Source organism: Phocoena sinus, chromosome 7 (genome assembly GCF_008692025.1).
Source record: "Phocoena sinus isolate mPhoSin1 chromosome 7, mPhoSin1.pri, whole genome shotgun sequence".
Classification (NCBI taxonomy): Eukaryota; Metazoa; Chordata; class Mammalia; order Artiodactyla; family Phocoenidae; genus Phocoena; species Phocoena sinus.
Window position 1 is genome coordinate 34,765,022 of NC_045769.1, and position 16,652 is coordinate 34,781,673.

The 16,652-nt window shown below is 37.1% G+C and overlaps 2 protein-coding genes across 6 annotated transcripts in view; one reads left to right on the plus strand and one right to left on the minus strand.

Moving 5' to 3' along the window:
- NDUFB3 (NADH:ubiquinone oxidoreductase subunit B3) lies at positions 1-14,109 on the minus strand. Of its 5 annotated transcripts, none has more exons than XR_004350661.1 (3): positions 10,346-14,109; positions 565-4,069; positions 1-294 (listed from the first exon to the last, which is right to left on the minus strand). XR_004350661.1 is itself a non-coding variant. In XM_032636866.1 (3 exons), exons 2-3 carry the CDS (start codon positions 4,065-4,067, stop codon positions 138-140), a joined length of 297 nt encoding a protein of 98 aa, XP_032492757.1. In that variant the 5' UTR covers positions 4,068-4,069; positions 10,346-10,489; the 3' UTR covers positions 1-137. The 5 variants fall into 5 exon arrangements, 4 of the variants coding, with proteins under 4 accessions (XP_032492757.1, XP_032492755.1, XP_032492758.1 ...); XM_032636866.1 differs by having other exon boundaries at positions 3,928-4,069; positions 10,346-10,489; XM_032636864.1 differs by having other exon boundaries at positions 3,928-4,069; positions 10,260-10,480.
- The window catches only part of FAM126B (family with sequence similarity 126 member B), a 72,919-nt gene continuing 66,925 nt past the window's right edge, over positions 10,659-16,652 (plus strand). The window contains 1 exon segment of the mRNA XM_032636863.1: positions 10,659-10,714. The gene's annotated coding sequence lies outside the window, so the exon portion shown is untranslated.

Here is a 16,652-nt window from a genome sequence, read left to right on the forward strand (position 1 = left end):
TACATGTTCTCTTACTTTATTAAATCTTACTAGAACCAAGTAAGGAACAAACACACAGATGAGTAGGCTACAGTGAAGAAATCTTCTTTTTATAAGAGAGTTAAGAAGACATTAAAAGATAATTCCAGGTATTATCTTCAGTGATGCTTCTTATCTTTTTTCTGGGACTCCAGGTAATATTCAGCCCCTACAGCTACCACAAATGCAGCAAATCCCCATTTGAATCCTTTTAATAATGCACCAACAAAGGAAACATTATTTGCAAAGCCACCCGTGTATCTCCAAGCTTCATTGCTAGAGGAAAAAAAAGGGGAAAATTATATTAACATATGACACACATTCATTGAGTAAAATATATTTGATTTCATCTTTCTAACAGACTTAAATGCAACCTAATATAAGATAATCTAAGTGGATCACAATAGGAATCTTTCTTTGGCATAAGATAATTAGATCTATATGCCCACATTTCGTACATGAAATACAAGAAAAAACACTTGATGGTTTCATATTTCACAGTCATAGTACTCAGGATTTTACAGAATTCTCAAATGCAAGGCTCACCTTGGCCTATCCATCACAGGTCAGTTGTGTAGCTTTGCTCATAGTAGTCATTACAGCTTCATGGAAAGAGGAAGTTAAGAGATCTGGGTATTAATCTTTGCTCTGCCATACTAGATACACAACTTAGGCTCGGCAAGTTACTTAACCTGTTGAGGCCTGTTTCTTCTACTCAATTACGATTACTATTTACCTTATAGTGTTATTATAAAGATTAAACAGAGTAATGTATGATGTATTTTGGCACAAAGAGTACGTAACACTCGATAATACTATTACTATTCAAGAGGATCATTGATTTTCCCTGTCATAGAAGCCAGAACTTTAGTAGACTAATTTCATGCTCTGGCAATCATTCTTTTGAGTATCCTGAACAGAGAAGGAAACAAATCAGAGTGCTCTAGTGAAAAAAAGTCTTCTCTCGCAGGTAAGGATAAATGAGTGGAAAAAATCATGTTTTAAAGAACAAAACCCACTTAACTCTAAAAATCTGACTTACGAAAGCTAATAAAATCTAATTTAAGACACCAAAACCAGACAAAGACATTAGAAGAAAACTACAGATTAATATTCCTCATCAACATAGATGCAAATATTCTTAACAAAATTTTAGAAAATTGAATGCAGCAATATTTAAAAGGATAATATATCACGATGAAGTAGGGTTTACCTCAAAAGAATGCAAGATTGGTATAACACCTGAAAATGAATAAAATTAACTCACCATATTAACAGAATAAAAAAAGAGGTGAGCGTCTTAATAGATGTAGAAAAAGCATTTAACAAAATTCAACACCTATTAGTAACAATAATAATAGTAACTCATAGTAACCCAGGAATAGAAGAGAAATTCCTCAACTTGATGAAAGGCATCTCTGAACATCCTACAACTAACATTACACTTAATGATGAAAGGTTGAATGCTTTCCCCAATTAGGAATAAAGCTAGGATGTTCAAATACACCACTTTTATTCAACATTATACTATAATGTTAGCCCATGCAATAATGCAAGAAAAAGAAATTAAAAGGTTATAGATCGAAAAAAAAGTAACGTCTTTGTAGACGAAATGATCTTCTATGAAGTAAATTCTAAGGAATCTGTAAGAAACGTCTGCTAGAACTAAAAAGTGAATTTAACAAGGTAACAAGATACAAATTCAATATATAAAAGCAATTATATTTTTATATATTAGCAATGAACAACTGGAAACTGAAGTTTAAAAATACTGTTTACAATAGCATAAAAAATACGGAACAAGTCAGGATAAATTGAACAAAATATGTACAAGACTGTAAGAACACTGCTGAGAAAATTAAAGAGGATCTAAACTGTTCATGGACTGGAAGACAATATTGTTAAGACAGCAGTTATCCTCAATTGAGCTAAAGATTCAAGGTGATCCCAATTAAATTCCAAGCAGGCTTTTTATAGAAACTGAAAAGCTCATTCTAAAATTTAAATATAAATACAAGAACTTGGAATAGCTAAAACAATTTTTTTAAAAAGTTGGACATCTTATTTTATACTACCTGATTTGAAGACAGTGTGGTATTGACATAAAATAGATATATTGATCAGGGTAACAGAAAAGAATCCAGAAGTAGACTGTACAGATATTGTCAACTGACTTTTGACAATGGTGTCAAAGTCAATTAATGGGGAAAGACAGTCTTTTAATATATGGTGCTAGAACAACTGGAGGTCCATATGCAAAAACATTAACCTTCATCCTTACCTCATATGACATAAAAATTAACTCAAATGGATCATATGCCTCAATGTAAGAAAGAACACTATAAAAGCTTCCAGAAGATTAGGAGAAAATCTTAGGATGCAAAAAGCACAAACCATAAAAGAAAAAAATGCTAAATTGGGACTTCAGCACAATTTAAAACTCTTTTAAAGACATCATTAAGAAAATGAAAAGAGGGACTTCCCTGGTGGAACAGTGGTTGAGAATCTGCCTGCCAATGCAGGGGACACGGGTTCGATCCCTGGTCCAGGAAGATCCCACATGCTGCAGAGCAACTAAGCCTGTGCGCCACAACTACTGAGCCTGTGCTCTAGAGCCTGCAAGCCACAACTATTGAGGCTGCATGCCACAACTACTGAAGCCTGCGCGCCTAGAGCCTGTGCTGTGCAACAAGAGAAGCCACCGAAATGAGAAGCCTGCGCACCACAATGAAGAGTAGACCCCGCTCACTGCAATTAGAGAAAGCCTGCGTGCAGCAACGAAGACCTAACACAGCCAAAAATAAATAAACAAACAAATAAATAAATTTATTTTAAAAAAAGAAAATGAAAAGATAGGCCACACTCTGGGAAAAACATCTGCAAAACTTTTATCTGATAAAGGACTTATATTTAAAATATATAGACAACTCTTATAATTCAATAAAAGACAAACACTCTGATAAATAGAATGGGCAAAAGATCTGAATAAACATTAAACCAAAGAAAATATACAAATGACAAATAAGCATATGAAAAGATTCTCGTCATCTTCATTCTTCATGGAAATGCAAATTAAAACCCAAAGAAATATTTCTATCACATTCACTAGAATGGCTAAAATTAAAAGGCTGATAATACTAAGTACTGATGAGGACATTGAGCAACTGAAATTCTCATGCATTGTTGGTGGGAATGCAAAATGGTACAGCCACTTTGTAAAATAGTTTGGCAGTTTTTTATTTTAAAAAATACACTTTTCAAAAGATTCAGAAATCCCACTGTTAGGTATTTACCCAAGAGAAATGAAAGCATATGTTCACACAGCCTTGTACTTGAATGTTTAAAGCAACTTTACTCATAATAGCCAAAAACTGGAAACAAGCCAGATGGTCATCAACTGGTGAACAGTAAACAAAATGAGGTATATGCATACAATGGAGTAGTACTCAGCAATAAAAAAGGATGGGACTATGGATATAAGTTAACAATGTACATAAGTCTCAAAAGCATTATGATAAGTGAAAGTGGCCAGAACAAAAACTACAGACTGTATGACTGCAATTGAAAAAGCAGATCAAGGGTTGCCAGGAACCAGGGGTAGGATAGCACTGAGTGCAAAGGATCATCAGGGAACTTTTTGGTATTCTAGAAATATCCTGCACCATGATTGTGGTGGTAGTCACATAACTGCACAGGTAACTGCACACATCTGTCAAAACTCATGGAATGATACACTTAAAGTGGGGTGAATTTTACTGTATATAAGTGGTATTTTAATAAAGCTGATTTTAAAACTTAAATGTAAAAGGCCATTTTTAATGATTTTTTTAAAAAGAGAATACACTGAAAAGGAACATAGATACTGCTTCTCTAGGATAAGTTCTATTTAAATTATTTAATTATTCTTACCGGCCCCATGGATCCCTTAGCCCTCGTGCAGCCAGCTTCTCCTGGACAGTTTCTAACGGTGTCCCTTCTATATTCCATTGTTTATAATCTGGAAGTTCCATTTTACTATGACCATGTTCATGTCCATGTCCATGGGCCATGTCTACAGGAAAAGATTAATTTAAGGGAGAAATACATATATTGTAGATATCAAATACCCAAGTTTACTATTTATGTTTTAAGGTAAAATTTTAATGTTTTAAAAAGAAAAGCAATATAAATACTTGAAAATTCGAAGCTAAGAAATTTTATAAAACAGTGTCTCTTTACATAACTAGTATATGTTCATAGTTTGGAAATACACATATGCAAAATATAAAAAAGAAAAATAATCGGTAATCCCATCACTAAGAGATAACCATTTACTATTTGGTTTCTTTCTTCATTATAATAATAGCAAATATTTACCATGCCCTATGTGCCAGGTGCACTACAATAAAGTGCTTTAACTGTCTTGACTCCACATTATTCCTAAAACAACTCTTTGAACTTAAATTACCATTATTATCCCCATTTTATAGATGAAGACAATGAGGCTCCAAGAAAATAAGTAACTTTCTGAAGGCAACAAAAATAGTTAATGGTACAATTGGGTTTTGAACACTGCAGTTTCATTTCAGAGCCCTTGCTCCTAACTTTTTTTTTTTTTTTTTTTTTTCTTTACGCGGGCCTCTCAGTGTTGTGGCCTCTCCCGTTGCAGAGCACAGGCTCCGGACGCGCAGGCTCAGCGGCCATGGCCCACGGGCCCAGCCGCTCCGCGGCATGTGGGATCCTCCCGGACCGGGGCACGAACCCGTGTCCCCTGCACCGGCAGGCGGACTCTCAACCACTGCGCCACCAGGGAAGCCCGCTCCTAACTTTTAAGCAATACTGTTTCCTTCTTTTCAGTCTTTCGTAATGCATGAATATCTATAACAAAAATGTTGTACATAGTTTTGTTACGTGCTTTCTTCAGATGATTCTTTTAAAATGCGGTATTACTGTGGTTAATACATATGGATCACATGAACTTTTTCTGTAAAGAGTCACATAGTAAATATTTTAGGCTTTGTTGGCCAAGAGGTGAAATCAAGGTTATTATGTAACAGGAGAAATATATAACAGGAGAAAAAACAAATTTCCATAAATATTTATTGATAAAATTCTAAATATAACAACTGAGTATAATTTTTTATAATACAAGTCTTCTGATGAAAAAATGCAATTCCTTTTTGGGGGGATAACATTTTGCTTAACTGGAGCTCAAAGTTTAGTGTTCCTTAGTATCAGATTGCAAATGTTCATCTGTAAAAACCCTTCTTAACTCACTGGCCACATAAAAACAGGCAATGGGCTGAATTTGGCCAGCAGGCTGTAGTTTGCTAACTCTTTTTTTTTTTTTTAATAAATAAATTTATTTATTTATTTATTTTTGGCTGCATTGGGTCTTCATTGTTGTGCACGGGCTTTCTCTAGTTGCGGCAAGCGAGGGCTACTCTTTGTTGCAGTGTGTGGGCTTTTCATTGCAGTGGCTTCTCTGTTTGCAGAGTACAGGCTCTAGGTGCATGGGCTTCAGTAGCTGTGGCTCGCGGGCTCCAGAGCGCAGGCTCAGTTGTTGTGGCTCACAGGTTTAACTGCTCCGTGGCATGTGGGATCTTCCTAGACCAGGGCTCGAACCCATGTTCCCTGCATTAGCAGGTGGATTCTTAACCACTGCACCACCAGGGAAGTCCCTAGTTTGCTAACTCTTGATGTAGATCAACAGAGACTCTTTTTTTAAATTTTTATTGAAATATAGTTGATCTACAATGTTGTGTTAGTTTCATGTGTACAGCAAACTGATACAGATATACATATATTAAGTGTAAGTATTCTTTTTTTTTTAACATACTCTTCCATTAACAGAGTCCTTAGGACCCCTTTTTTTTTTTTTTTTTTTTGTGGTACGCGGGCCTCTCACCGTTGTGGCCTCTCCTGTTGCGCAGCACAGGCTCCGGACGCGCAGGCTCAGCGGCCATGGCTCACGGGCCCAGCCGCTCCGCGGCATGTGGGATCCTCCCAGACTGGGGCACGAACCCGTGTCCCCTGCATCGGCAGGCAGACTCCCAACCACTGCGCCACCAGGGAAGCCCTTTAGGACCCCTTTTTAATCGATAAATTTGCTTTAATAAAATATGCCCCCAATGGGTATATAAAGATTTCAGTTTTCTAGTGTTATTTTTATAGATAATACAAAAATAAACTTGAGCTCAGTCCCGTTATATTGTTATGAATTTCAAATTAACAGGGTATGAATTAATAATGCTATACTATAATTTGTATAAGGTTAGCAGTAGCAATTCTATAATCATCGCTTTCCAGAAATAAAACCAAACCAAATAATTATTACTACTTTGTCTGCATTTATAACTATAAACAAGTCCAATAATAAGGCAGGATTCTTACACTGAATTTTAGAAGACAGAGGTAATTATTAGATAGTGTATACTAAAGACACATTATATGAAGTGCTCATTTCATTAAACAATAGTTCCCAGAATATGGGGGACAAAACTGTACACAGTAATTCCGACAAATTAGCCAACATTTAATATTTTTATTTACAGACATGTTGGTATAAAAAAACATTATGTTGATGATTTTCACATTTAAAAGAGAATAAAAATGAACACCTACCAAACACAAGTTAAAACTACAACATTCACAACTTTGAATGAAACATTTAATCCATTATTTCATTATTATTTGGTGGATTCAATAATATAAAGGAAACAAATTATGGTTTCAGATTTCAGTCTGACTTTTGAGATTCAATACATTATCACAAAAGAAAGACTTCTAGAAGCATTTAATTATAATGATAAAGTTTTGGCTTCTTCTATGCTTTCCAAAAAATATTTTTTAAATAATGTTTCGTTCCAAAAATCTTTAGATTACAAGAAAACCCTTATTTTGGCAAATGTCAATTCTATAACATTAAACGTACTTGAGTATCAATGTACTTGGAAGAGAATACAAAACAAAGGTCAAACATTTTTGATTAAATAGCTTGATTTTGAAAATGAAAATTGAAATATTACCATGGTATGAAGGCTATCTCAAAGTTACAATACTACTATGCTCAAAATATTAAGTAATTTGGAAGATATATCTTTGAAAAAAAAAACCATGAAAGTATACCTATACTCATTTCTCCTAAACAAATTTCCTTTAATAAATTCAATGTATTTTCTCTTCTATCTAATTAAAATATTTCAGTAAGAGTCCCTTCATAGGCGTTTACTAAATATTTTAATGACTTTTCAAGAAGAACAAAAAGTTGAACAACACTATTTTTAGGGAAGCTTCATTTTCTCCTAAAAATTATTTCTACTTCAGAATAGCCATAAATCAAACAATGATATCCTGATCACTTGAAGGAAGAGTTTGGAATCCTACTGAAGTGCAGACTTTGGTGCTGTACAGATCCGGCATCAAACCCTGAATGCACCATTAATAGCTGTAAAATCCTGTGCAAATCATTTAAATCTTGCTCAACTTCAGTTTCTTCATATAACATGAGGTTAAAACCTACCTTGCAAGATTGTGAAAATTGGGGAAAACACATTGTGCTGATGTGCCTTCCACTTTCACACCCAGGTGGTGAGAATGTGATTTAACAAAACCACTGTAAAAAACTGTTTGGTATGACCTAGAAAAGTTAAACATTTGAATATCTTACGGCCTAACAATTCCAGTCATAGGTACTGCATATATACTCTAGATCTGCACTGTCCAATATGGTAGCCACTAGCTCCCTAAATGTGGCCTATGCAACTGGGGAACTAAAAATTTTTATTTCATTTTAATTAATTTAAATTTCAAAACGGATTTTCAAACCAGTTATTGGAAAATTTTAAAGTGTGTTTGGTACAAACTGGGCATGCAAAGCTGCTTTATCAACTGTAAATTTTATGAAATATAAATGCAGATCAAGTGTTTGCATTTATGGAAACAGCATATTCTGTAAAACACATCACTTTTGAAGACAGCATGAAGAAAATGTAAAATATTTCGTTAATAACTTTTAATACTGATTACACCTTAAAATTATAATATTTTGAATATATACACTCGGTTAGATAAAATACATTATTAAAATTAATTTTATGTTTCTTTTTACCTTTTTAATATGGCTACTAGACATTTTTAAATAACATGCGGTTTGTATTATATTTGCACTAGACAGCACTGCTCTAGAGAAACTCTTGCATCTGTATAACAGATATATTTTATAATCAACAGGCAAATATATAGGGACTTCCCTGGTGGCGCAGTGGTTAAGAATCTGCCTGCCAGTGCAGGGGACACAGGTTTGAGCCCTAGTCCGGGAAGATCCCACATGCCGCAGAGCAACTAAGCCCGTGCACCACAACTAATGAGCCTGCGCTTTAGAGTCTGCAAGCCACAATTACTGAAGCCTGTGTGCTGCAACTACGCACCTGCAGCCCGCGCTCCACAATAAGAGAAGCCACCACGATGAGAAGCCCACACACCGCAACAAAGAGTAGCCCCGGCTCGCCACAACTGGAGAAAGCTCGCTTGCAGCAATGAGGACACAACGCAGCCAAAAAAAAAAAAAAAAAAAAAAAAAAAAAATGCAAGAGAATCAGGTGGAAAAACTGTTAAAATAAAAATTCCACAAAAATGCCAAACACACGATGAAAAAAAAATCTTTCTAGCCAGATTATTTATGCTAGCCCCAAACTGTAAACAACTCAAATGTCCAACTATGGAATGGATTAATTATGGAATATTACACAATGAAAAACAACATGCAAAAGTATGAATGAATTTCACAAATATAAGATTGAGCAAGGGGTGAGTCAGAAAAAAATACACACTTTGAATCCCATTTATATAAATGGAAAAACCTAACAATTCATTTTCTAGGAAAAAATATTTAAGTGAAACAAGTAAATGATTATTACAAGTTAGGATGCTGGTTACCTCTTGCTGGAGGAGATGGAATCACAAAAACTCATTCAGGGAGCTTCTAAGGCAGTGTTTTTCAACGTATTGTAATTACTGTACCCCAAAGGTGCTTTCTTAAGACCTTTTTTTTCCCCCTAATCATGTTCTCACCCTACCCCTCCACATGAAAATTTAATACCACAGTTTATGTACTATGGCTCTTTGGAGGGCCACAAACTATTGTATTATCTAAGGGTTTTTTTGCCCTCTCACCCCCACCTAACAAGAACGATTTTTTACCTCCTTAAAAGGCAATCACCTCTGCTGAGAATGCATATTTAAGTTTTTGGCAATGCTTTATTTCCTAACCTGAGGGGTGGTGATCAAGTGTTTGCTTAATTATAATTCTTAAAAATGTACTTATGTTTTATACAGCCTTCTGTTACGTATACATCACAATAAAAACTAAAATTAGATAAAGTGACTTAAATCGTGCCAAGGACTCAACAAGAGGTGATTATTTCCCTTTCAGAGCTTTTCAAACAAGAACAGCAAGGAAATAAGTTCAACAAGGAAAAAGCATGTAATCATGAATTTTTTTTCACCTCCTTCTATCTACCTATGTTTGGAGTGAACCTACAAGTTTGTTGGATATCAACCTCCACTAACGGGAGCTGGCTCTAGTACAGGAACAGTGTTGGCATACTTTCCCTAAGAAGGAAATAAAAGGGTAATGCCGCTTACACTGTATGTAATTTCACAGTTTACCGAAGACTTTGAAGTATATATTCCAATTTCTCCTCATTTAAAAAACTGTACCGTAAGAACATTAGAAAATAAAAGACAAATTAACTGTTTTCCCCTTTAGTGCCCCTTCCAGTCCCTGTATCCGTGTATATTCAATTTAATAGTAATCACACTAAAAATTGTGTGATTTTTAACATTGTGTCATAAACTTTCATACCAGAAAAATCTTATTTAAAACTGTACTATAAATGCTCGTGAGACAGGCATTACAAGTATTCCGATTTTACAAATTTTCGATTTGAGTGCGGTTGTGCCTTCATTCGACTCAAAGATAAACCAAAAAACAGGGGGCGGGGGGTGTTGCGGTTGACACAGGAGGAAAAAAAGCATCTGGACTTAACAACCACAGTGATCCTCACAGCATCCTTCTACAACCGCCCCTCACTACCCCAGGACTTCATAGTTCTCTCCTGCTAGTTCTTCGATCTCCTTCCCTCTAGAGCTACTCATTCTCATCACCCTTCTCTATTTAGTCTCTCCTTTCCGACAATCCCCGGAGTAGAGTCTCATTCTCATTCCCGATCAAGAGATCTACCACCAGCTCCCCTATTTACCTGACAGCAATCTGACCTCTCAGGACACCCAAGATTCAACCCACCAGCCGGAGGCAACCGGAAACGGAAGTTGTCACCTCGAGTACCTTACGGCAGGAAAGCAGAGGAGAAATTTAACATTGTTGTCCTGGGTCACAGATTCCTGGACCAGGTGGAGATGACATGAAGGAGGCTGGAAGTGGACTTTTTCCCCGCACATCTGTGCATCCGGAGTCTGACCGAAGTAAGAGAAACTGTGGAGGACAGAAGGCGGGGAAGAAGCGACGTGGTCCTTCCTCGAGACCGGAATCTTTAGACTCTGCACAGGGGGAGGGCCGCGGGCATACTGCTGCCAATCAGCGGTGCTGTTGTTGGAGCGTGGAATCACCCAATGGGAGGGCCGGTTGTTGCGCTGCAGTTGGCAGGCTGCTGCGGGAGGCGGTGGCGGTAAGAAGCCAGAGGCAGAGGGGTGACAGGTAGGCGGCGGCGCTGTCTCTGGGGGACGCGGAGTGCCAGATAGGAGGGATTTTCTTCTTCTTCGGCTACAGGAACTATAGAGGGGATCTGCCGAGGGTGGTCTGGGAAGGCGGTAGCCACAGTGTTGGGTGTTGGTGGTTTCGGAACCTCTAGAAGACCAGCTAGCAGCTTGGGAGGGTCGTGAGGAGAAGACAGCCGAGGCGGGTGGAGGCTGAGCCCTGCGGGGCGACGTAGGGGCCTCAGGCGTGGGGGGCTGCGGTGGCGCCGGCGGAGACGGGAGAGAGGCCGGAGCAAGACGGCGTCGTGAAGGCTGGAAGAATTCCTTGCACGGAGCTCCGAGAGAAAAGAGGACGCGCGGCATTGCAGGCACCTGAGAGAAATCCTAGGGCTTGCTTCTTCTTAGGGCCGTTTCTCAGGGTGGGAACGGAGGAAGCGGAGAAGAAAGATATTTATTGGCGGCCAGATCGTTGAAAGTCTTCGTAGCTGTATATTATGTAATCCTTGGCCGTTATTTACCCAAACAATCAGGTTGCTCCTCCTGGAAGCGGAGGTCTTGCAACCTCTTGATGTGTGAGGATAGTTTTTTCGTTTGTTTGACTGTTTTGTACCCCGGCCGGCTCTGTGGGCGAAGAAGCATGAAGGATAGAGTAGTCACGAAGAGCTTATCCCAAATATGGACTTGGGTTGAGAGATGTGTTAGTCTTAGATGAGCGTGGCCAGGTTCACGTTTTGTAGTTCGTGAATTTATTTGTTTTGAGGGTCAAGGCTGACTACAAATCTTTTTTTTTTCTTTTAATCTTCAGGAAAGTGGAAAAAAAAATCTATAGTAGGAGGTAAGTGCAAGTTGGAAAATGACTAGAAAATTAGTTGGTAGATTTTTTTACCCCCTAAATATTTTGGATGTTAGAGACTGTGAAAATTAGGTGGTGGTCTGGTTTTGGTGGGGGGAGAGTCGTCTTTCTAAGAAATTTGCTCTATGAGTCTGAGAAACCAGTTTGAATTATTTATTTCTTAGATTTAAAAAGTATGTTCTTTGAACCTCTCCGGTAGAGGTAAAATGTATTTACAGACATAATTAATTGTAGATTATCATGTTTTTTCTAAGTTTTTATAATTCATTATTTGCACAATGAAATACAGAATTAAAATAGGAATTCCATTCAGTGTGTATTATGGAATGACAGACTACATTAAAAACTTGATTTTATAGCTCACTGGAAAGCAGTTTTAAAGGAAGTGTTATAAATTTCTAAAATGTGAGCTGATTGAAATGTTGCCTTTAGCTTAGAAGATAAAGACTCATGTAGTATTTATTAACAAGTGTATCATTTTCCTGAGCTTATTTTAATACTGCATGTCAGAAAAACTTTCTAAAATGTGATTTTTTTCTATTATTGATAATTTATATTAGTGTATCCCAGAAACTAAATTGAAAAAAAATTTTTTTTCTATATGTCATTTGGTAAAGAGAGCTGGATCATTAGAGTTTGTTCTGAAATGTTTAGCCTACTGAGATATTTATCAGTGTTTCAGATAAAAATTTTGATACTTGGTGTTTCATTCTTGGTCGGTTTATCTTTTGGCAAGAATAATACTCTCAGTCCAAAGAACAGTTCTGCTTCTGTTTTAGGTGCAGTTCTGTAGTGTGAGTACCTGTGAACAAATCTCTGCTTTCATGTAGGGTATATGTGTCTCTGTGTGTGTATGTATGTGTTTCTTATTATTATGTAACCAGCCTACTAGAGTTGTCTTAGAGAACTAATGGCTGATTTTGAATGGCCAGTAGGTGTCCTTGTAGAATGCAATAAAGTTGAACATTGAGTAGGAAATTACCAAGTGATTTAAGGAATGCTAATCCAAATTAGAATATAATAATAATTGGCTGATTATTTATATATCATTAGAAATTCTCTTTTCTGATACATTTCAGTATTGTTTATAAGGAATTTGAAACAATGACTGTAAAGAAGTATAATTGTTTGCCCTAAAATGGGCTTTGAAAGCTTGTTTTTTAATCCAACTCTTAAGCTATCTTGACATGCGATATGGATTTAGGATTGTTTGATTGTTTTTTAATACAGTTTTGTCATCTTATTGTAGTTTATTCGGTTCTAGAATGGTTAAGATTTTCAGCTTGACTGAATTTTGTAATAGAAAAATCAATGCTACATAATGAAAAACTAGAATGATAAAACATGGGCAGAAAGTCTCCAAACAAATTAACAGCTGCACAAAATAATACTTTGTTATTTTTCTTTTAATGCTTTGTTATGTTCTTTTAAAGAATAGAGGAATTTTTGTCTTTCTTTTTCTGTGGCTTAGTTTTTTTGATGTCCCAAATAGCTTCTTTTTACATTTTTATCTGACTGGTAGACAGTGTGCTTTTCTCAGGATGATGAACTGAACATTTGTCATTGTCTAAAATATATAATGGATTCTGGAGGGAGCTGGCACAGAAAGATTATGGCTGCTATTAGTACAGCCCCTTACCTGCAGAGCTTTCTGCTGTGCTCCTATCACTATGTAGCTCTGCTCCTTTTGCCTGCTGTTGATACAATGTTAAAAAATAGAGTTGGACCTAATTCAGGCATTCTCCATAAAAGTGAGTAACTCTGAGAGAGTTCCATGTATATCAGAATAATCTAGGAGTTAAAAAAAAAAGGCACACATGCATATCTATTATATCATCTCCACTTCCCTGCAGAATCTTAGTGGTAGGGGCAATATGAAGGGAGGCAGATATATTTTGAAGGAAAAAAAATTCCCTGGATGATATGGTTTATAATGGGCTTCTATTTGAGAATCATTGATCTAATTCAAGGCTCTCACACTGTGGTGTGAACCAGAACAGTAGTTTTAGCTTGAGAAAAAGGGCTTCTAAATCTATCAATATATTATAGCTCAATAAATTTTCACCATTTAATGTCATAGCTGAGATGATGGATTTTCTAACCAGGAGCTAAAGTTGCCAGAAATAAAAATTGTGCTGAATGTTTTGGTTGGGATTACTTTTTACTTGGCACTTAGCTGCTTTACATAAACCAAGCTAATTTCTTTCATAATTCAGACCTGTGCTTTGCACAGATATTTACTTGTACCTGTTTTCTCAATGTCTCTGAAAGCTATCTAGTACTAAATTAAACTAGAATTGGAAAATAAGAATTGGAAGTTTTCTTGATAAAAGGGTTTTTTTGCAATATTGCTATGATATGATGAAGGTATACATTTATCTTTTTGTAAACAAATAATATATATTAAAACTTGAAATTATGAATGTGTTGACTTTGACACAGGTCTTGTTTAGAGATTCATGGTTCATTCTTATGAATCCTAGACTTTCTGTTTGGGTATTTGTCTGTCATGGAGACAATTACGAGAAAAAGTAAATGAGTAGACTTTAATTTTGGAGAAAGGAGTAAAAAACTCAATTATGTAATATATTAAGGGTGTGACTTTGATTACTTATGGGATTATAGTTCTTTCTAAGTTTGAAATACAACTGCCAAAAATGTGGTCATAAAATATGGTAAGTGGGGGCTTCCCTGGTGGCGCAGTGGTTGAGAGTCCGCCTGCCGATGCAGGGGACACGCGTCCATGCCCCCGCCCGGGAGGATCCCACGTGCCGTGGAGCGGCTGGGCCCGTGAGCCATGGCCGCTGAGCCTGCGCGTCCAGAGCCTGTGCTCCGCAACGGGAGAGGCCACAACAGTGAGAGGCCCGTGTTCCGCAAAAAAAAAAAAATATATATATATATATGGTAAGTGGCACTTAAATTGTTAAATGGCAAAGCATGGATTACATAATAGTTTTTTGTTCTATTCCAAAAACTGAACTTCAAAAAAGGTTAGAATCAAACTTATCTATCACTTTTGTCATTATGAATCCTTGGCTTTTTGTCATTGAGGTATAATTGACATTATCCGTTGACTCTTTTTTTTTTCCTTCAATTTTATTTATTTATTTATTTACTTACTTACTTTTTGCGGTACGCAGGCCTCTCACTGTTGTGGCCTCTCCCGTTGCAGAGCACAGGCTCCGGACGCGCAGGCTCAGCGGCCATGGCTCACAGGCCCAGCCGCTCCGCGGCATGTGAGATCTTCCCAGACCGGGGCACAAACCCGTGTCCCCTGCATCAGCAGGCGGACTCTCAACCACTGCACCACCACGGAAGCCCTTATTTATTTATTTGCGTGGGTTTTCTCTAGTTGTGGCAAGTGGGGGCTACTCTTCTTTGCTGTGCATGGGCTTCTCATTGCAGTGGCTTCTCTTGTTGTGGAGCACGGGCTCTAGGCACACCGGCTTCAGTAGTTGTGGCAGACAGGCTCAGTAGTTGTGGCTCGCAGTCTCAGTACTTGTGGCTTGCAGGCTCTAGAGTGCAGGCTCAGTAGTTGTGGCGCACGGGCTTAGTTGCTCCGTGGCATGTGGGGTCTTCCTGGACCAGGGCTTGAACCCGTGTCCCCTTCATTGGCAGGCAGATTCTTAACCACAGTGCCACCCGTGATGTCCCTATCCCTTGACTCTTGATATTGCTTGCTTCTTATTTAGCTACTAAGATTTGTCAGTTTACCTCCTTAAATTCCTTTCCCCATGTATTTTTTTGAAAAATGGGTGGAGGGAGTTGGATGCTGAGCGGGGAGTGAAACTTATGCTTTTTACATATTCTTTTATACTGAGGCTTAATTGTTTTTGTTTGTTTACTGAACGTTTTAGAGCGGTTTTAGGTTCACAGCAAAATTGAGTAGAAAGGACAGAGATTTCCCATAAACCCTCTCACATATGCATAGACCCCCCCATTATTAATATCTCCCACAGAATAGTACATTTGTCACAATTGATGAGCCTACGTTGACACATTATCACCCAAAGTTCATAGTCTGCATTAGGGTTCAGTTTTGGTGTTGTACATTGTATGGGTTTGGACAAACGTATAATGACATATAATCACTATGGTATCATACGGAGTAGTATTAAGGCTTTTTAATCAGCAGGTATTCCTTTTGTAGTTCTTTCTTTTTAAATGGAAAAGGGAGTGGGGAGGGGAGCATATATTACTCCCTTTATACTTTATACTATGATTGTAAAACTCGTATGGTAGACATGATGTGCTATAATATCTAAAGTTAATATGAATTTGCAGTCTGTCACAGTACCTGCTGTTTTATTGTTTGTGGGAATAAACTAGAGGAAATGAATGTTTCTGTTCTTCATGGTTCTGTTGTCAAATCTCTTTGTCATTCTGTACCCTGTCCCTCTGATGTTATTTACTCAAATCAATCTCTAATCCAGAGCTTTTTCTTAATCTCTGGTTCCTATTCTATAAATCTAATTGCCTGCTAGTTGAGGATGACCTACAGATACCTCAAATACAGTATATATAAAAGTGAATTCGTATTTTGTCATCTGTCTAATGTGCTGAAGCTGGAACCTGGTGTTATCTTTGACACTATTCATATACCCCTCATCTGAGCGATGCTATATTCTGTTGACTCTACCTTTGTATTTACTTCTCTCAATTTCTACAACCACTGGAAATTGTGTGAAGAGTTAGGACCTAGAGGCAGATATCTAGATTAGAATCCCAGCTTCACCATTTATAGCTTCAGTTTCTTTAAAAACAGAGTTGTACAGTCCAGCAGTTGCACTATTGAGCATTTATTCCAGAGAAATTGAAACTTACCTTCACACAAAAACCTGTACCTGAATGTTCATAGCAGTTTTATTCCTAATAGTCAAAAACTGGAAACAACCCAAATGTTCTTCAACAGGTGAATGGTTAAACAAACTGGCACGTTTATACTATGCAGCAATAAAAAGAATGAGCTATTGATACATGTAACAACTAAGATGGATCTGAAGTGAAAAAAGCCACTCTCAAAAGGTTACATACTGTATGATTTCCTCTATATAGCGCTCTTGAAATATCAAAATTATAGAGATGA